Below are 22,058 nucleotides of genomic sequence, written 5' to 3'. Positions count from 1 at the left end.
GGCTACCTTATAATATTTTTTCATTACACTTACACACTCATCATTTCAATTAACTCCCTCACTGAAACACAGCACTGTCAGCTCTATCAACAAAATAACACACTAGTTCTACATCTTGGCATTTAACTTTGGTAAGGTATAATACCTCAAATTTCCTAAAGTTCTTCCAGTTTTCATTAATCAAAAAAAAAAGTTTTTTTTTTTTCAAATGAACCAGGTTAACGGAACGGGCCCTGGGTAACTACCAAGAGTGCGTCAGCCTTGTTTGCCTGGGCCTGCGGTGCCCCCTCCTCCCTTTCCCTCTTCCCCTGAGGGCGTCTGAAGGCTGAGCCTCTGGTAAAAGCAAGGATGGGACAGCCAAAGCCCCACTTCACACCTTCACAGCACAGCATTCACTGCCAGTTTCTCCACGCCATTTCACCTGAGGAGATGGGCCCACTCCAACTGGTGACTCACCCCAGGCAGGCAGAGTGAGGCATTCTGTGGAGGACATATGTGAAATCTGAATAAACAAACACATGTATAAACAAACCACTGCTCCTCCTTGAGAAATGCTGACAGAACATCACCTGGCCAGACTCTTCTACCTTTATTTTCAGTATTAGACCATAAACAGGCACCCAGCCACCAGGGGTAAGAGTGACATTACTGACATGCCTGTCCTATTGGGGTGTTTCTCAACTTTTCCTACATCATAGCAGATGATCTAGGAAATTCATTGACATTCTGGAGGTGACCAGCCTGGGAGCTCCAGCCACCTTAGTCCCTGCCCAGTCAGCCCCAGAAGGCTGAGATCAATAGCTTGAGGCAAACGACCAGAGAAGCTCTGGACAATATCAAGCCGCTGGGTGATTTAACGTTTTCTCTGGGGAGCACTCTTAGAGGGAGCTATGAGCTTACACCCACCTCAAGCACATCACAGTCATCAGATATGCTGAATCGCATAAGCGATAGCTCTGGCCTTTTGGGTAAATACAATCCAACACTGCTTTCTGTTCTATAATTCAGAGTAGGCGCCCCCTCCAGATTAACTATTTTAATCCCTTTAGTTTACTACAAAAACATTTTTAAAACAAGAATGTAAATTCGAAGCAAATTACTCAAATATCAGATTAAAGTCTTTAGATACAAAAGTATAGTAAACCAAATGACACAAGTTTATTTTTACGCACATATCGAGACAAAAAATGCCTCGTTTTCTAAAGCATGATTACTCTAGAAGGAAATACTTCTGAATATGATTTTATTTGAGTACATTTATATAGTACTGAAAATGCTACCTCAAAGTTTCCAAAGTACAAAGTTTTCTGCAGAGTACTGCACAGCAATAACGATGAGGTCTCTAGCTTAGCTCACCACCGTATACAAGACTGCAGCATGCTGGATAATACTGTGAATAAAAATATATGCAGGCTGACTGAAACCCTACTTCCAGATTAAAAGGTGGTAAGTACCAATAAGCATAAGTAGAAACCAAATAGGTCAAGGAGCGTTGAGTGTTCAATGAATTCATGTAGCATAAAACAACTGATGCAAATGCATCTGTCATTTTAAAATACAACTGTGAAGAAATACGATTTTACATTGTATTAACCTTGTTACTGGCTTAATAAACATAAAAATATTTATTGAAAAACAAAAATTCCAATGAAATTGGAAGTAGAATCACTTTTATTTTCATAAATAGATAATTCAGTATATTAACAACACTTTTAGCAGGATATGTTAGTTGTCATTATCTGGTTTAAACTAAGTATGCAATAGTTAACACAAATAGTTATTACATCTATGACATTCATGCAATTTCTTTACATTTATTCACTTCCCCAAATTTCGAAGACGATTTCAAAGAATATTATATATAATGGGATAGTTAGTCAAAGTGTCACCTTTGCTGGGTCAACAGAATATTTACTATCTGCTTATCTTAAAGTTGCCAATTATTGATTAAATGTAACACCAGTATTTACTGCACTTTACAGAAGCACTGAGCATATTACATGTTTTCATTCCATATATGGAAGTATGACCCATAAAAATGTCAATATGTGAAATTGACACATATTGTGTCAATAAATTTAGCCTAGTTACTAAATTTTCAAATGTGAAAACTTAGTAACTAATAAGCACTAGTTTCTAAAATAAATAGATCTTACAGGCCAAGAGTAATAAGCTTACATCAAGTACGGTTTAAAGTTTTGTCAGTAAATGGCATAGAGCACAAAAATACAGGGAAATTAAAGTGTTTTTTCTATAAACAACAAAATAAATGTCTGTTCAGTTATTACTCCACTGATTCTGAAAACTGCAGCTTCAAATATTAAATGTTATATAGCAAGGAGTAATTAGCATTTCCATACATTAAAAAAAAAAAACCTCACTGATTCTATGTAGCTTTTTTTCCCATGAGTATAAACTATGATTTAAGTAATCATTTATTTTAACACAATATTCAGATAGGTAAAATCTATTTTTCATAATGAAATGTTTATTCCTATCTCAATACTTTATGCAGATTTTACTTATTTGTCACAGAATTGCTGTGTGGATTCAAAGGTTTATCTATGTAAGTGCTCAGCACAGTGCCTGGCACAAAGTAAGCTCTCAACATACCCTACTATTACTTCTATTATTTGAACCAATCTGTCATTTATAAGAGAAAAATTAGGTGATGTCCCAGGAGAATAATCAAAAGAAGATAAACCTACATGTGTGATTTTTTTAATTAAAGTATTATGTATCCACTATTTCCCAGGTTTGTGTATATACTAAACTATTTCAAATATTACAAGGTATTTTTAAGATATACTGTACCTGTTTGCTCTCTAAGTTTCTGCTATGGCCTTTGGCCTAAAGCAATACAATTCTGACAGGATAAGTGTATTAGAAAACTATATAAAAACCATGTACACTGAAATCAGGTTAACAAAGGCATTTTACTCTAACTTCTGTAACAAAGTAGTAGAGATTTACCAGTGTAATTCAGGACAACCGATCTTGTTTAGGCTTAAAGTTCTTTCTTTTCATCATGCATTATTTGACTTCTGCAAAAACATTTTCACTCTGTCTTCTCACACAAATACTAAGAGCTGTTACCAAGTTCTGTCCCCTAAGTAAAAAATCCATTAGAAAAAAGTACTTTAAAAAATATTGTAGGTTTGCTTACTGAGATTGAAATGAAGTACAGGGCTATCAGCATAAAAGTAAGCTCTTAAATGGTCTCAACGTACCTATAAACACTGATTTCTAAGTAAATTATAGATTCTAACATGTATAAGGGATTTGGTATGAAGATTTTTTGATCTTTAACTAAAAGTGATTTTTTTTCCCCCAACCAGAAAAGGTAACTGACACAGAAGATAACAAGTCTGTGCTACAACTGACATAACGGAGAGGGGTAAAAAACCTTGTCTGTTAAAAACTGACTCCTGTCATTCTTCTGGTATCAAATAAGAGGAAGGAAAATAAACTTTTTTTTTGTGAAGATAGAAAAACACATCTGAAACCACATGATTCTGGCCTATAGTGTATTAACCTGAAACTTACTACTACCCAGAGTTCAGGAAGAAAAACCCAACCCCCAAATATGCCCTTTAGAAGCACAATAAAAATTTTTCACAGGTTGTCCTGATTAAAAAGGAGTTCGGAAACAAAGCATGAAACACTTCCACTGTGTTAAAAATCAAGAACAAATAAACTGAAGGCAGATTCCCTCTGAATGTACTAAATTAATCTATAGGCTTCAGAGAAATCATTTCAAGAAAGATGAAGTTCCATGGTTTATCTTATCTGGAAGAAAATTCGAAGTGCACACTGTATCAATGTATTTTAGGAGATGTAGCACCCAGTGTCCTTCTGAGGTTTGATATCTGGTTCTTTCACAGGTTTCACCACTTCTTCTGGTTTGGGTTTAGCCTATGGAGAAAGAAAAATACAGTGTAAGTACATAAACTAAGATCTGGAAAACAAACACTAGATCTATTCCACTTCAGACTAATATAAAGATGATATACTAAAATACACAGCACAGAGACTAACAAAGCTGTGCCAGAAGCTACATACAAACCAATTCAATTAAAGACATAACAGGAAAGCAACATTTCAGTGAAGACGAAAACCTGATGGGTAGGCAAAAATCAAGCTAATGGTACTCTTACTCTTTCTGAGGAGGGAGAAACTGAGCCATCAACCTGTGCACATGGAACCCTCAAGTTTGAAGATTACTTGTGACAGTAGCAGGCTACCTCTTAGGACATTATTTAAGATGCTGAACAGGATGCAAAAACTGTTATTTTAAGGAATAATGGTTTTAGTATGGGTAGGAAATTATATAAAAAAAAAAATTTCAAGGAAGCAGCTATGGCTACAAAATAATTCCCACCCCCTTTTTCACAGACCCCCTCTCTTTTGGTAGCTAAACCTCAAAATTTCCACTTAATCTACCATTTGGTTTAGTACACTAAGATGTACTTAGATACAAATGAATAAAAGCAGTCTAATTTTACCCCTGGATGATGTCACAGAATGTTGAAATTAGGTCAAATCTTCAAATACCATGCACTATGCTGAATCAAAAACAGCACTGCTATAGCAAAATAAACATGGATGAGCCATCCTTTTTAGACCTGTCCTCCCACAACATTCTCAAAGGAGGCTCTGACGAATTGTAAAAAGGCAAGATAATGTGTTGAAAACAACATCAGTCAACTATGTAAAAAATCAGAAGACAATTAGCGCCTAGAGGTTTACCTCTGAAAGAGTTCAGATTTTACACCAAGCACTGTAATTAGCTAATTTAACATTTAGACAAATACATGCATCTATTTAAATAGAGGACAATATCAAACTGTGAAGTCTGAATTCTCTTTTGAAATTTTTGTGAATGAATGGAAAAAACCCAATCCCGTACACTGTCATCCTTGGGTCTTTGGGTGAGATCAAAAGCAGCCAACGTTTCTGGTGTCCAGTGCACACTTGTAGGAGGAAATTCGAAAGGTACAGGTTCTACGAGACCATAAACTGCTTTGAGTTCCAGTTGTGGGGCTTCTGTTGGAACTTTTTGAAAGTAACTGCAAAAAGCAATGGAAACAGCAATTCATTCAGTTATTTGTTAACTATTTGAGTGTCTATTTATGTCCAAGACCTTGTGCAAGGAAATGACAATTTAATGATGAATTACATACAGAACAATTTCCTGTCTCACGCAGTTTACAGATGAGTAGGTGACAAAGTCAAGAAACCCTGTCAACAACTGTGCAATGTAACTGAAGCTATGAGGGATGTGGAGTGCCGTGAGAACACAAAAGAGGGGCAATTAAAAGAGGGGCAGATTTGGGGGGTCAGGGATGCTTTCCAAAGGAAGTGATAAAAGTTAAACTGGGCACGTTCAAGGATGTGAAAGCACAGCATGACCAGATGCAGAATATAAAGGGAAGAATGCAAGACAAAAAGCAGGGACAAAATTAATTCTACAACCTCCATAGGTACTGATCTACAGTTTGAACAACACTGATTTAATAATGGAAAACTGCTTGACAGGCCTAAACAGAACTGACAGAAAATGAATTTCCCTGCTTTATACGTGGCTGAAAAGAGAATGAGATGAGTATGCCAAGAGAAGGTATGTATATATAACACACAGAGAAAGAATGGCAGGGAAACAAAGGTAAGAGAAAGTTAGGACAGTAGAAGTGGGCTATATGTTAATAATTCATGTTTGAATTTTTAAACCTGCTTTTATATGTTATCATCAAAAGCAGAATAAAAGTTAGGTCTAACACAAGTGAATTCTATCACCAATTTAAATAGAAAATTAATGCTCAACTTCAATGCAACTTGATATAAAATGTATGGGAATAGAGACTAACAAACTGTGATATTATTGAAACAATATTATTATTTAAACATTATAAATATGTTCGTCCCTTGGTATCTTCGGCGGATTGGTTCTGGGACCCCGGCAGATACCAAAATCCAGAGATGCTCAAGTCCCTTACGTAAAGTGAAGTAGTATTTGCATATAACCTACGCACATCCTCCCGTAAACTTTAAATCATCTCTAGGTTACTTATAATACCTAATAGAATGTAAATGCTATGTAAATAGTTGCTGGCCTGCAGCAAATTGAAGTTTTGCTTTTAAGGGCTTTCTAGAATCCCCCCTCCCTGCCCCCCCATATATTTTCAATCTGCGGTTGGTTGAATTGTGGATGTGGAACCCACAGATTACAGAGGGCCAACTGCAAATACTATACCGACTACTAAAATCATACTGAGCTGTACTCACATAAATCCATTTTCTCTCTGACATTTTTCAAGGGTGTTCTTCACAAGATTTCCAAGTTTCCTAAAGAACAAGTGTCCTGAAGGTTTGACTGTTGGTCCAGGGCCTTTGGTTTCTCCATATTCTTTGCATAATGCTTCTGCCTTTGCATAAACTGCATGTGAAAAGGATAAACAGTCATTTGATTATAATTATTATTTATACTAAAAAGGCTATTAATCAGAGATGCTCTTTAACTAGCGTAAGAGCACTACCAACAATAGTATAAGGGGTAGGTAGGTATTTTCTACAAGTTCTAGGTTTTCGAAGCACTTTTTTCTTTTCTCCAATTACTTCACTGACTCTCATTCCCTTTCATGAACTCCGCCAAAATCTCTTTTAACTGCCCATTCCCTTTATGATTAAACATTAGTTTTTAAAAGAGGAGTTAATATTCTGGCAGGAATACTTACATTTTTCTGCCTCTTGAAGAGACCTGATTGCTTCACCACATTTATCACTAGCCAACAAAGTCTGACCATGATAACAATAAGCCTGATAAAAGAAACAAATTTTTATTCATTCTCTCCTCAAATGATGCTTTCCACTATCATCGTTTTCTATATGCATCAGACAAAGAAATGCCTTTGTCCATTGTTTGAAGTATCAATGCAGTCCCTTACGTCTCTTTACTTGAATAAGCTTCCCCCCATCTCTGTTGGTATATAAAGTGGAATTATGTCAAGCCTTGAGCCAAACTAGCCTTCTAACCATGGACTGAGAGCAAAAACTATTTGCTGAAACCTGTTTTTAAAATTAGGGCAGAGGGGATAAAGGAGGGAAATTAGTGTGCTAATACAGAGGGAGAAGGAGGAAGGATTTGAGGTTAAGGACTAAACAGGTCTTAAGAAAAATGTTACCAGGCTGGAATAGAACATGCTTATTCTTTAAATGTCTACCATCAATGCAGGGATTGCACATGGTCTTATGCAGTGTGTTTGAAAGCAGATTATAAGGTGTAAGAAATCTTATTTATGATTCTTCACCAACCCAGGTGATACACTGTATGGGTAAGTCTTTAGATTAGCATTAGTAAATATCCTTCTCAGTGAACAGGATGAAAAGAGAGAATTCTCATGAAGTTTGCAGAAGGTTCCAGCTTAAAAGTGGGTTTGAATCAAACAGTAATTCCATTGCTATAACCCAGCTCTACATCATCTCCTTCCACTCGCTTTACTCCACAATGGCTGCACTGACTATCAGGGAACATTTACTGAGAGCTGTCCATTATCTGTAAAATGCTAACGAAGAGTCTGCCGAGATGACAGAACTGGTGCTCGAGGGGCTGGAGAGACAGTAATTTACATTGTTTCTGGGATAAAAATACTTACATAAGCTGTGTAGAAACACATTTTCAAGTGAAGATATTTTCTCCATTTAGCAGAGTATGCAGGCTCCAAACTGGATAAAGCATGATCTAAAGTTACATTTTAAAAAGCAAAATATAATTTCACCCTGATTCACTAGGAGACTTACAGCTTATGTGTTCAGATGCTAAAAGGCCATTCAAGTCTAAAACTCAAGTATTTACACTTTAAAAACCTTGCTTTAGGCTTCCCTGGTGGCGCAGTGGTTGGGAGTCTGCCTGCCGATGCAGGGGACACGGGTTCGTGCCCCGGTCCGGGAAGATCCCACATGCCGCGGAGCGGCTGGGCCTGTGAGACATGGCCACTGAGCCTGCGCGTCCGGAGCCTGTGCTCCGCAGCGGGAGAGGCCACAACAGTGAGAGGCCCGCGTACCACAAAAAAAAACCCTTGCTTTATTTAAAGTGATTTATTTTATTTATTTATTTATTTATTTATTTAGATTTGATGGTTAATGCAATTTAAGTTTGAGATAATGATAAAAATAGCAATGACTAAGAACTTCAAAGTAAATATGAATACTATTATAGTATCTCTTTCCAACCTTTTTCATAATACAGCAATGCCAAGAGTAGTCTAGTCACCCAAGTCAGAAGCAAGGATACTCTCCTAACCCTCATTCACCACCCCATCCCTGCATCTTGTATAAAACACACATGCTCATATATCCTGCCAAACACCTTTCGAATGTATTTCTTCCTCTCCATTTCCTACTCTGCTATCTTTGTCAAAACCTTCATCATTTCTTCCATAGTACTTAGGAAGAAATGATTATAATCTAAGTAGAGTCAGCCTACTACTCCTTCACTAGTAAGCCCATTTCTCATCTTGCAATGATAGGGACCTTTCTTAAATTCAAGTCCAGTCAAGTCAGATTGACTTTACTATACCTTTTAAGGGGTCCCAAATACCTACCGAATGAAGGCCAAACTTCTCAGACAGGCTTACAGACCAATTCATAGCCTCACATATGCACACTTTCGTAACCTTTGCTCCTAGCTCTCATCCTGTTTCAGCTAAAACATGTCTCAGTCCCAGAATGTGCTAAGTTCTTTCTAATCTCTGTACATACTACAGAATGTTCTACTCTTCCCATATGCTAAAGCATCCCAGCAAACCTAGAATTTCTATTTTTATTTCAAAATAAGGCTAAACCACCACCTTCCTCTAGAAAGCCTTCTCTAGCATGCCCAGATCCTTTAGGTTTTTAATTCACCCCTGTAACCACACCTCATTTCATGCTATAATAATGTGGTTACATGTTTGTCTCCTTCCCTAGACTGTGAATCTGTATACCCAGCAACTAAAAGAGTAACCATCTGATAGATAGAAACATATGCATGTTTCCTAAATAAGTGACTGAAAAGAATAATACGTTAAGCAGATCTGAGTGCTAGTCTCAGCCTCCCACCTGCTAGCAGTTAAATTACAGATTAGTTATGTTAATTCTCTGGATTTCAGTTTCTTGTCTAAATAAGGATAGTAACTACAAGGTTGTTATAAAGACCAAAAACATTTCAAAATAAAAACAGCTGTTTAATTATTAGATGTAACTGGTTAAAAAGGATAGCATCATCCTTTTCACTAGAAGTTATGGAGCATATTAACCGTGAACAGCTCTAATTTTTTAATTTTCTTTTAAACAAGGTTAATAAAATAGTGCAGCTATTAGTACAGCTTTGCAAAAGATGAAACAATCTGAGAGTCCTTTTGCTTTGTGAAAATCTAAAAATAGAACTTACCAGCTTTTTGATAGAAATTGGCTGTTTCATATGCCAGGGCAGCAATTAGTACAGGAGCATGTTTCAGTTCAATTGCTCGAGCAATTGTTACTATAACCAAAACACAATGAAGTGAATGTATGATTAAGTTCACTTGCATTTACCTTAAGTTCAATTATAATAGCAAAAGACAGTCTGATATCTATTCGGGACTTTAATACTGTTTGTTAGAAGTTTTAACATGAAAAGTAAGCTACAGAAAATGCAAACATAAACAAGCAGAAAACACTGAGCTTGTTGGTTCTGATACCACTTCCTTAAATAAATCACTAGCCAATTACTAATCACAGAAAACCCCTACTACAAAATCGCATGATGTAAGAGGAAACAAATACTTTCAGGGCACTGGAGTTTGAAATAAAGAAAAACAAAAGCCAAGTTTCTTTATTGTTTTCACGTAAGTCTTCATTTATTTCCTGCCACTGAAAGGCAAAGATTTCAAGGTAAGCCAAACAGTGGAAGCAGAAAAGAAATGAGCAAGGTAGAGCGCGGGGAAAGATGAGTTATAGACTTAATTATGCTGCCAGAAATGGCATGAAATCAAAATCCTCTTAAAAAGAATCATTAAACTGTAAGGCCTTTTCCAGCTAATGAAAAATGAAGGCAAATGCTAAAGGTAAAAATCAATTTTTTAAATTCCTCACTATAAATTTCTCAAATCCTGAAACTCCAGCAATTCCAGCTAATTCTGATTTTAAAAAAAAGAACTAAATGCCAATATAGACTTTCTTAAAAAAAAATCTTACAATATTTAAGATACCTTCTTGAGCTTCAGCTTGACATTGGATAATGTAAGCTTCTATGAGTCGTGCCTCTAAATCCCTCCCCTTTTCTGCGGGTGTAATTAATTTTGGGATATGACTTTCCTGAGAGAGAAAGAAAAAAAAAAAAACAAGCCAAATTTTATTTTAACTCAGCTGTTAGAAAGAAAACTGAAGTTATGAGATATTCAATTTGGGGATTTTTCAGAAATTTAGGGTACAAACAAAGTGTAAAATGGAGCAATGTTAAGCTTACAGAGAATAAAAGTTCCTGTACACTAAAACTTTTAAAGCTTTTTATAAATTTTTGTAAAAATAAATTCAAGAGCAAAATTTGGGTCATAATAAATTGCTTAGATATGCAAGTCATATTCTCAACTTAGAAAACGTTTAACGGAAACGGAAACCAAATTTCCCTTTTGCATGAGCCGGAACTGTTCATTCACATTAATAATAGCAGATATAAAGAAGACTACAGTTCTGTAGCTCACTCAGGATCACAGCTTTTTCATCACTGTAAAACTATCTTATCATGAGAAAATGCAACACTGGCCTCCAGGAGCCTTCAGTAAATAGTAGTTTAATTAGAATGGGGTGGGGGTAATTCTGGTTAGAAAATACGTTAGTCTTTCCCCTAATTCTCATCACATCTCCAAGCAATTTAATGTAATTAGTGTGTACTGATTGCCCCGCTGGCATTTTCACTGAAATACAGAGAATATACTCAGAAAATCTGGTTTTGCAGAATCATGATGGCTCCTGGCAACTGCTGCATACAGCAAGGGAAATGCTCAGAACTATCAATTTTTGTGCTTTGTTTTCTCTCATCTTTTCATAAGAGACTGAAAAATAAGCAGTGAAGTACCACTTGCATCGTCTAATTGTAAAATTCACTGATGATTTTCTGAAGTGGAAACACTTAATATTCTGTAATTGGCTGCACTCATCAACAAGGTACTTAACATAAGGAAAACAGAACACATACTAGTTCTTTCTACATGATGAAATAATTCCTTCACCCCACCCCACAAAGAATTAAATAAAAATTATTCAAGAATTAAAGCATTAAGAATATATTTTATTATTACTATTTTACCTTTAAATGTTTAAAAATCCCAGCTGCAATTTTTAAGCTTCGATGGACTTCTTTTGCTTCATCCTCTGTTATGCTGAAAGATAGTGGTTACATTAGTTACAGGATGAATCCCGTTTCTGGTATTAAAACCAACAACTAATACATTCTCATAAAACCACAGAAGTTAGTCATTTGTGTTTTTCACTACGTTTTCTTCTTTTTGACACTTAAAAAACTAACAAGTGCACATGAAAAATATCCAAAGAGAAGATACTACAAGTGAAAAAGAGAGCTCCTGTTTAGGGGTCTGGACAAAGGCTTCTTGTTTTTCCTTCCAGATAATCTTCTGTGCATAAACAAGCATAAAAATCAATATACATTTAATGCATGCACATACTTAAAAAACACATACGTACACAATATTCACCACTCTGCTCTTGTTTTCATCACCTAAATTACTTCAGAGACAATTTTACATCAGCACATAGAATTCAACTCCATTCTTAAATGGCTGCATATTATTCCCATGTTCAGGCGCATCACAGTTGGTAGTTGCCAGTTTCATATTGCTAATATCCAGTTGTACTATTATAAAAACTGTATCTCATTTTATTTCACAGTTCCTTAATCCTTCAAAACATCTTTCACAAACTTATAAGGCTTTGTATTTTTCTGTGAATTGCCTGTTTATTTTCGATTTGTTGATCTTTTCCCTGTTGATTTGTAAAAGCATTATAAAAACAATTTGTCACATGCACTGCAATTTTTTTAACCAATCTGTCATTTGTTTTCTAACTTTGTTTATGGTACTTTATGTGGTCAAATAGTCAACCCTTTTCTTGGTTTGGGGTTTTATTCAGAAAGACCACCCCCATGACAAGATTATTAAAAATTTTTTCCCTTTTAACAGTGGGCTCCATAATTCTGATACTTAAAATATTAGCTTTATGAGGCAACCTTACATTTATTAGAAGTGATACTTTTTATCAGTAGCCTAGACTTTTTAATAATGAAGCTCCATACGTTTGAAAAATAATATTATGCACATAACCCTTCCCTTTTAACTTACTTTTCTTTTCCAGCCAGTCTTGAAGCATATTTGGTATACCATAAAGCTACATTAAATCCCATGGAAATTAATTCAAAAACAGCATCCTGCTGGGCACTAGAATTATAAACATGATCATTAAGTACTGTCAATGACTGAGACATCTCTATATGAAGCCTGCTATACATCTTACACAAAATCATAAAGAGCTAAATGCTAACTGAAAAATGAAGAGTCCCTGTGTTTAATATAGGTTGGGAGGTAAGACACAAGCACACACACACACACAATTAACACTGAATGACTAAACATAATGGTCCACGATGTACTTCATAATAGTAAACATGAGAATAGTAGTTCCCAAAGGTTATTGTACATTGAATAGTTTTAAAAATACAGATTACTGGAACTTATCCCACAAAGAAAGTCTGGGAAGTGCCCAGAATCTGCATTTTTAACAAGTATCCAGTTGATTCTGGAGAAGGTGATTCTTACACCACATTTTAAGAAAATGGATTTCAGAGGAGAGATCATTTCAGGCTAGAATGGTTAAAGAGGCTTAATGGTATAAACAGAGTTTGAATTGTGCCTTGAAAGATGGCTAGAAGGGAAGCAGAAGGACATCCCAGATGAGGGAATGATGCTGTTAACGCACAAGAAAGGATAAAGATTTTTCTGGTGGCAGTAACCCAACTAGCTTGATTGAAGTTGCCAGTTCATAGAGAGAAATCGAGGAGCAGGAGAGCAAAAAGCCAAGCTGATGTGAAACTGTAGAAGATTCTGAATGCCAAGCCAATTGGTATACTACAAAGAAAAAGGTCTCAAAAATAAGTGTATTTTATATCTTATTTGTTTCCTTCAGATTCTATAACTAAACATGACACAAAGATGGCAAAAAGCTCACAAAGCAAATAATATTTTTATTCACTGTTGTTCTGATGAGACCCTGAAAATTCTTTATACACATTATCTCACTTATCTCAAATGATGAAGTAAAAAACCTGAAGTAATACCCTTATTACACATATAATACTAATAAAGATACAGAAAAATTACCCAAAGGGAAGAAACAAGAATCATGATTCTGCTTTGTATTTTTTATTTAATTGCTGCCTCCATCTTAGAAGGAACAGAGACATGGAAACTTTTTAGATTAAAAAAAAAAAAGATTTGTTACAAAACATGTAATTAAAAAATACCTTATAAACTATCCTGTTTAATATACATTATAACATACAAAAATATGACAGTTATGAACAAACTTCTTAAAACAGTTTACCATGCTAAAAAAATTTAATGCATAGTTTAACGGCTTATTCTTTCCAGCACTGGGAACTTTCCAATGAATTACATCTACTAATTACATCTAGTAATTCTAGTAATGGTGATCTAAGAGGCATATCTAACTTATAACTTTATCTTTAAATAATAAGATAGTTTTGCTAATTTTTATGGGGTCTCATGAATAGCTCTCTCCTGTTTACCCTTCGTTTATTTCCATCTGCCTTGCTCCCAAACACTCCATTTCTATTGTACCACATCTAGGTAGTAGTTAAGAGTGTATACAGTTGAAAAAACATTTTTCAGAAGATATACTCACAGCACACCTTTCATTGAGTAAGTAGCAATCAAGGATTAAATAACTTAAAAATCTCAGATGTACTGAATACTCAACAGTATAACTTAAAGCCTTTACCACATAATTCTTCACTGTCTCATAAAACTATGCTGAGAAATGCTGTCACAAGGAATGAAAATTTAGCATGGTGGGGAAAACTGCCAAATTTATGTAATACAAAACACTTTAGAATCTGCCAAAGTTTTGTAATGTAACAATGGTAGAGGTTTGATTCTTTAAAAAAAGTTTTTAAGGAAAATATTTCTTAATTTTAGATGAAGTACAAAGGGGTACATAAAGCAAAACAGAAAACGAAGACTTACTTGGAAAACCTTGGTATCCCAGAATATTAAAATTTGGAAAGGACCCACAGTCCACAACTTCCTACCCTATTTATGAATTCTATTATATACAATATTCCCAAGGAAGGAAGGAAGGAAACTAACATTTATTGAATGTCTATTAATGCCTGGCATTATATCAGCCCCTTAATACAAAATTTCCTATTCTGTTCTTCACAAAAGCCCTATACCTGTAACCCCAACATACAGTTAAGGAAGCAGATGTTCACACAGCAGAAGCTCTGAGGCTGATCTACGTGTGTATGAATCCAAAGTCCACACTCCTTCCACTGTAATGCCTGCCCTGGTTTTTTGCCAATCCCCATTTCCTTCCCTTCTGATTTTATAAAACGGTTAATTCTAAAGCAAATTGAGATAAAAATATATAACTATTTAAACAACCCAATGGTGTTTAAAAAAAAAAGTAGTTAAAAATTTAGCACCATTATGATTGGTTTCCTGTTATAATTAGATCTAACTAGTTTCAAGTGAATGATGAGAAAGTTCTGAGGGGAAGTTTTTAAAAAGAGCAGAAACAGTGAAATTAGGAAGAAAAACAAACACAGTACTGTCAGTCAAAAGAGTATTCAGCTGGGGTGGAACTGGGGAGAATGAAAGAAGGAGATTGACCAGAGACATCTGAACTATCCATCAGAAAAGGAAAGTAGTGGAGAAAGCAAAGTTCTGCTCTGCTTGGATGGAGGCAAAGACCAAAATCTAGGTTTGGGTTTCAAATTCCCAAACTATTCTTTGTGTGTTATTAAAAGTCAAGGCTGCTCAATCTAGTTAACATTTATATTGATTATCTCAAAAATGATTTGGTCCAGAAGAAACAAATTCTGTTTGTACTTAATAGACTGCATTAGGAGTTTAGGTCAAAAGTTTTATATTAATTTCCTGATAAGGCAAAATGCTGATCAGACTTACATTTTACTTCTTCCACACAGAGGCTATGAGTTAATCACTAGCTAAACAGTTACAAAAATGGCTTGAATTTAGTACTGTTGGTGCTGCTTACCTTGGAACCTGTCCCTGTAATGTATCAGTCCACCTGAAATTTTGAATATATCGTAACTTGCTTTCTTGGGTAGATTCATCCAATGAGTTAATGAAACCTATAAAAAGGTAGAAAACATTTTCAGTTTTACAGGAAATATCACGTGTCTGTTTAGAACATTTTTCGGAGAATGACTTTTTCAGATACCCAAATGAAACTCCCAGCCCCTCTATACCCTTCTCCTAAGGTAACATAATATGAAATATGCACACATTTAATTTTCAAAATGTTAGAAAGACCACATACTACCTTTACATTCTCACATTTCTGATACTCAAGCATACTGAAGAATATAACCTAGAAGACTAAACTATTCAAATCTGAAAAGTCTAAGAATCAAATATGAACTTCTACATAGTTGACTTTTAAAAACTTAAATTGATTTAAATAACTAACCTTGTAAAAGTGAAAAATATGAATCTGCTGCATTCTTCATCATTTGTGGATTACAGTTCAAATCAGTGAACAATTCAAGCAGTCGTGCTCTAGATGATCTCAAGTCACTTAAATGAGACAGAAAGAGAGAGTAATGTTAAGTAAGCTGTATTACAATGAATCTATGTAAAAGTGGCTTAAAAGTTTCAACTGTAAAAGCTTAAACACACACACACACACACACACCCCTTCCTCTAAGATATTACTAAGTATACAGGAATGAATTTAATTGGACTAACACTGGAGGTAAGTGAAATTTCCAGTAACAATTGTTTTAAAAGTTGTACTAAAATAAACTCAGTCCAACTAAAGGAGCAAATCATGAATACAATTATATAATAAAGATACACAGCAAGTTTTAACTTTAAAAAATCAAACTAACACAAGCTTTTAAGACGGGAGGAAAGAATTACGAATGAGTAAATTAATCTGACTAGTTCACAATAGAAGTTTTTTGAAAAATAGAAATTTAACATTTGTACATAATTTTAGTAGCCCCTTACAATTTCAAAATTTGACATTATGTCAAAATGTACTTAAGTACAAAACCATATTTTAAAATTGCATTCTATAATACAACACACACACAAACATGCCAAAACACGTGACCACTAGTCATTTTAAAACTGCTCCCTCGTCTCCATTCTCCTTTGCTTCTCTGCAGCAATAAATGTTGCAGACATTGTTTCTTTCTCAAAATTCTTTTCTCCCTTGATTCCAATAACGCCAAATTTTCCAGATTCTCCTCTTATCTCTAAAAGTTCCTTCTCTATTTTCTTCCATGTTCCCTTCATATTCCCACCTCCAGCAATGTTCAGTCTTTGGCTTTCTGCTCTTCTCTCTTCTGAGGTCTCATCTACGAGTATAACTACATCTAATCCTAGATCTACATTATCAGCTCTAACTTGGTCCTGTTCCAGTTACACATCTTCTTTCAGAAGGCAACTGGCTTAGCGAGGGATCCAGAAATCATATTACATGGACCATGACTAAAGACAATTGGGTGTAAATGACTAAAGACTAAATTTAAATTGTAAGCACCAAGACAGTAGGGACTGTATACCCAGAACTTAGTGTCTGGGATAAAGCATATACTCAAATTTCTGTGTCGAGTGAAGTAATACTAACATTTCAAATATTTTAAGATTTAGAAGGACTGTAAGTAGCACTGATGTTTACAAAGGAGCACAAACTTAAACCTGAATGGTCTAGATGGAATGTTTATTGGTACCAGCTCTAAGGAGGCTGATTCCAAGAAAGTATAAAGTAACAACTATATACAGCTGACCCAAAATGGGACGGGCTACCTTATGAATCTGTCATTGTTGAGTTATTTAATTAAAAGCTGGGAGGGGTAATTCTTGGACTCGGAAAAAAATCTGAATTTTTTTCCTTTTGGCCATGCCACGCAACATGTGGGATCTTAGTTCCCCAACCAGGGACTGAACCCGGGCCCCCTGCATTGGAAGTGCAGAGTCTTAACCACTGGACCGCCAGGGAAGTCCCCAGAATTTGAATCCTTAAGGCCTATTCTAGACTCGAATACTTTGCTAGCTATTTCCAAGTAGGCATTCAATCATCACCTGCAAACCAACTTGTGCAAAATTATATTCATATTAAAATGACGGAATTTGAGAAAAGTGTACCTTAGAAGTATCTAATTTAGGTTATTAATTTTACAGATGAGTAATTTTACAGATGAGTAATTAGTAAGAGACTTGCCCAATGCTACAGATAAAACAGTTAAGCTGGGACCAATGTCTAGGATTAGGGGTTGGCAAAGTACAACCTGTAACTTGTTTTTATACGGCCCACAGCTTAATTTTGCAAAAATGAACAAAGAAGAATATCCAATAGTGACTGTGTGTAGCCCACAAAGCCTAAAATATTTACTATTTAGCCCTTTACAGAAACCCCTGGTCTAGATCAACCTTTTGCTCCAATTACTTCTTTTCACAAAAAGTAGCAATTCTCTTGGTTTTCCTTTACTGGTACCACCAATGTCTTGATCATCTAGGTTCTGTATCTCATAGACTAAATGAATCCTTTTCAACTTTCCAGAGCAAATGAGACATCTGGCCAGCTGATGCCTCCTTCGAAATCTCTCTTGCATCTATCTCTTTTGTGCCAGTTAAACTGCTCTACTCATACTCCCTAGAACAAAGGTTTACCTAACAGAAATGACTTTCTCCTCTCCCTTCTTACTATCTTAAGTCAGGGGTCAGCAAAGGACCTGAAGATAAATATTCTAGGCCTAGTAGGTCATAAAGTCTCCCCTGGGAATACTCAATCTTACTGTACAGAGGAAAGGCAGCCATAGACAATATGTAAATAAGTGGGGGGGGCGCTATGTTCTAATAAAAACTTATTTATATGAAAACAATCACTGGGCCAATCTGCAGGACACAGTCTGGCAACCCCTGATCTAAGCCATACAATGCATTTAAACCCCAGCTCAAGTCCTCTCTGCTACTGAACACTCTGAAGGCTATTTCAGGTCATAGGGACCTCTCCCTGCTCAGAACTCAATTAATTTACTATTTGGCCAATGAACAATATCCATATATGACTTTGTGGAGTCTCTTGTACTGTTGTAACATATAGCTTAACTCTTTTAATTGTGACTGTTTAGCCTCTCTGGGACTCACTCACTGACCTAAACTTGAGGACCCAGTTAAAATAATCTATGATTTAACTTTTCACATGTTATTTGTAAGTTTATAAGGAGTCTAAGGTTAGGGACAGTGTGTTACATACTTCTGCATTGTGCATGACCCTAAAAAAGTACCTCGTATCCATGGGGGGCTCAATCAAAACTTACCTGCAAATTTTTGAAGCAGCAGGGCCAGTGACTACGCCATAATAGTTAAAAGGGACAGGAGCTGTGGCTTTTAACGGGTTCCTATGAAACCAATGTGTCATTCTCTCCAGGTGTTTCCTATTGACAAAAAACAAATGTATAAAAATTAAAGATAAAACATTTAATAAGCAGTGTAAATCATATTAAAATATTTTTTAAAGTAAAAGTTGAAAATTACTACAGGATATATACATTTTAATATAAAACATATATAAAACAGACATATACATAAATAAAATGCCTCACTGCCATACATCAATCTCGTTTTAACTGTCTGTTTATAGCAGCCTATGCTTAGATCAGGCCTATTAAAAAAACAGCATTTGTAAATGTGCTCACACTAACTGCAATGCTGAAGATATTGGAGCAGTAATGTTTAAACTTTAATGTGTACAAAAATCACGTCGGGGCAGGAGGTGGGGGCTTCTTGTTAAAATGCAAGTTCTAATTCAACATTCTGGGGTAGGACCTGAGACGCTGATGCTGCTGGTCCCCAAACTACACTTTTGAGGAGCGGAGTACTTGACTTTGGTTGGACAGCTGCAAACGAGAAGGGCACAGGAGCAGAGGAACGTGATTCCGAAAGAGGTTTAAATGGTGACCCTTATGTAGACTGCTAAGATTACTTGACAGAAATAGGTTTTAAATTAACTGTATCTCCCACATGATACTGCTGATGCCAACTGATTGGCTGTAGCATGTGTTCTATAATAAATATACTTTCCACAGAATAGCTAATAAGAATCAATATTTTCATGATAAAAAACCCCACATGATACTTGATCAATAAAATCTGTCCTTAAAATGGTAAAAAATGGCTGAATTATGAACATATTTAACATGTGTAACTGAAGAAACCTCAGGTAGAGTTGGAGTTGGGACAGGCCTGTAGGGGGGGCTCTCAGGTCCCGCTAGGAGACCTCAGTTAACAGGAGAGAAGTAAACCTACATCTCTGACAGGAAGGTACCTCTAGGTTACTACCAGAAGGAAGAAGAAAACTTCTCTCCATCCATGGCAGCTCAGCCAGTCAGACTGTAGCAGGCCTACCAATGAGAAGCCTCCATACTCTGGACTCCCAGGTTCCTCCAATGGACTCTCTGGTTATTACAGCCCCTCCCAACTCTCCTCTTTTCCCTATAAAAGCATGCTCCCCTTGCTTGTTCTCTGTATTTGTTTATGGTTACCCATCTTTGCATATCGCTGATTGTGATTTCTCTGCTAGTCCCTAATAAACTCAGTTTAGTTGGTTAAAAAAAATAATAATAATATCTATCCTTAGAACATACTTGTGGTTGACAAGGGGGAGGGCAGGTAGGGGAGGGAAGGACTGGGAATTTGGGATTAGCAGATGCAAACTAGTATATACAGGATGGATAAACAACAGAATCCTACTGTATAGCACAGGGAACTATATTCAATATCCTGTGACAAACCATAATGAAAAAGAATATGAAAAAGAATGTATATATGCATAACTGAGTCACTTTGCTGTACAGGAGAAATTAAACACTGTAAATCAACTATACTTCAATAAATTAAAAAAAATAATGTCTATCCTTAAAAACCAAAACATTTAAAAAACTACCTAAGTGAAATGCCAACTTAAAAAAATTAAGTTCCACACCTTTCAGGTTAAAAAAGAAAAGAAAAAAGGAGTATGTCACTTGCTTAGAAGTCCTTGGGAAGATACCGAAGATAATACAGGAAGGTGTAGCTGAAGACTTAAATATCGTAATTAGATTTCGGGAAGTGGGAGACAAAATCGGTAAGATTTAATTAATTTGAAAGCATTATATACAATGTTGTCCATGGATTTTTCTTATCGGGGAAAAAAACTTGGTTTGCACAGTGTAAAAAGTATCTACTTTATGCACCTCCCTTACCATATTTATTCATGGCAAAACCTGCTTTGGAGAGCACCAGCTATTTAAGAATGAGGAAACGCACTGTGTATTCAATGAAAAATTGAGCAAGTTCATTTGAGTAACTCAAAACATTTAACAAGTTCTTCAAAAATATATAACCTTCTAAATATCATCCACGTAAATCTCCCTTATAACCTAAGTAAACTAATACTGCATCTCTGTGCATATAAACCAAGCCTCCCAGAGATAATGGCACACAATACACTTGACCGTGCCAAATTTTCCACAAATATTCTTTTAAGGCGGCCTCCCACGTCCTGGATGAAAATGTCTTAAGTTCTGTGTATCTTTACTTCAGGATCCAAGACGGTAAGTACCGTGTTCTCTACCCCTCCCTACCCAATCTGTCCGGTCAGAGACCCGCACTCCAGTTTTCAAGAATTCGAAGGGCGGGGGTAAAAGGACGACACACCCACCTGTAGGTGCAAAGAAGGGTGCCGTTGAAGCCACCAGCACAACAGTCGGATCGAGGCTGCCACCTAAGCCGAGGCCACAGGAAGAGTCCGATTACCGACAAAGGTTCCCCACTCCGGAGACCCCGGGTCCCGCGACGAACCTACCGCCCCCGAGCTCCCAACGTCCACTTCCTGTTTACCACTCAGCCTCTTCCTCCCGGGCCCCGTCCGGTTTAACGCCGTTAAGACCTTGCGCAGGCGCACACCTTAGCGTGCCCCTCCTGAACAGGCATTTTCGTGGAAAGCCGATACTATCTACCAGGGAGAGGCGGGCAAAAGGTGCCTAAACAAACTCCTATGTAGCCATAAGACCCTCCCCCCGCCCCCAACTGCTAGTGGAGACGCGGGCAAGGCGATTCAGTGAATATAGCTGTTAATACCATTGATTCGTGGGGCTAATGTGAATTTCTTTCTCTCGTTTGTTCCAAGGCACTTTTTACACAGGTTCCATAGACTCCCGGATAGTGGTCCCCAAAAATCTCCTAGTGCCTTGAAACACTTGAAGAAGACTTTTGGGGACCACTATCCGGGAGTCTATGGAACCTGTGTAAAAACCTTGACTCTATTGCTTGGGACTCCGGGGAGACGACAGCGGTAGGAATAGTACTGGGAAACGCCCATCCTCATGACATACTTACCGGATTTCTCGATGTCTGTACAGCACCCCTCCAGAGGGAAGAAAGGCAGTGTCCGAGTCCACAAACGAGAAAGGGAGGGAGTCGCAGAGCCCGGATTACCGAACTTGAGCGACGGAAACCAGGCCTGCGGGAGCCGATCACGTGGTCAGGGCGGCCATGACAGCTACCGAGGCGGCAGTGCGCGCCGCTCTTGGGTTGAGGCTGCCGCGTTGTCGCAGTCCCCTTAAAACACTCCGTTCCTCAGTCCTTTATTAGCTATTGCTCCACAGTCTTCCCTCTTGAGCTGCGGTCTCCTCCAGAGACAAAGAGCAGAGATGGCCGGGCCTCCCACCCCGAGGAAGAATGCCGCAATAACAATGGCGGCCGCTCGGTGGAGCG

At 36.8% G+C, this 22,058-nt stretch overlaps 1 protein-coding gene across 2 annotated transcripts; it reads right to left on the bottom strand.

The window, feature by feature from the left end:
- Window positions 1-1,657: 1,657 nt before the first annotated feature.
- Window positions 1,658-22,024, bottom strand: BROX (BRO1 domain and CAAX motif containing). Of its 2 annotated transcripts, XM_029230516.1 has the most exons (14): window positions 21,681-22,018; window positions 21,004-21,066; window positions 18,623-18,739; window positions 15,763-15,869; window positions 15,328-15,424; window positions 12,372-12,467; window positions 11,324-11,396; window positions 10,227-10,332; window positions 9,428-9,517; window positions 7,653-7,738; window positions 6,735-6,816; window positions 6,286-6,436; window positions 4,910-5,069; window positions 1,658-3,915 (listed from the first exon to the last, which is right to left on the bottom strand). In XM_029230516.1, the coding sequence occupies exons 3-14, from the start codon at window positions 18,721-18,723 to the stop codon at window positions 3,829-3,831; spliced, it is 1,236 nt and encodes a 411-aa protein (XP_029086349.1). In that variant the 5' UTR covers window positions 18,724-18,739; window positions 21,004-21,066; window positions 21,681-22,018; the 3' UTR covers window positions 1,658-3,828. The 2 variants fall into 2 exon arrangements, with proteins under 2 accessions (XP_029086349.1, XP_029086350.1); XM_029230517.1 differs by lacking the exon at window positions 21,004-21,066 and having other exon boundaries at window positions 21,681-22,024.
- Window positions 22,025-22,058: the final 34 nt, after the last annotated feature.

This window comes from Monodon monoceros, unplaced genomic scaffold (assembly GCF_005190385.1).
Source record: "Monodon monoceros isolate NGI ecotype Baffin Bay Population unplaced genomic scaffold, NGI_Narwhal_1 Super_Scaffold_18, whole genome shotgun sequence".
NCBI lineage: Eukaryota > Metazoa > Chordata > Mammalia > Artiodactyla > Monodontidae > Monodon > Monodon monoceros.
The sequence above is the reverse complement of the archived record's forward strand: the minus strand, read 5'-3'. Positions and strand labels throughout refer to the sequence as shown.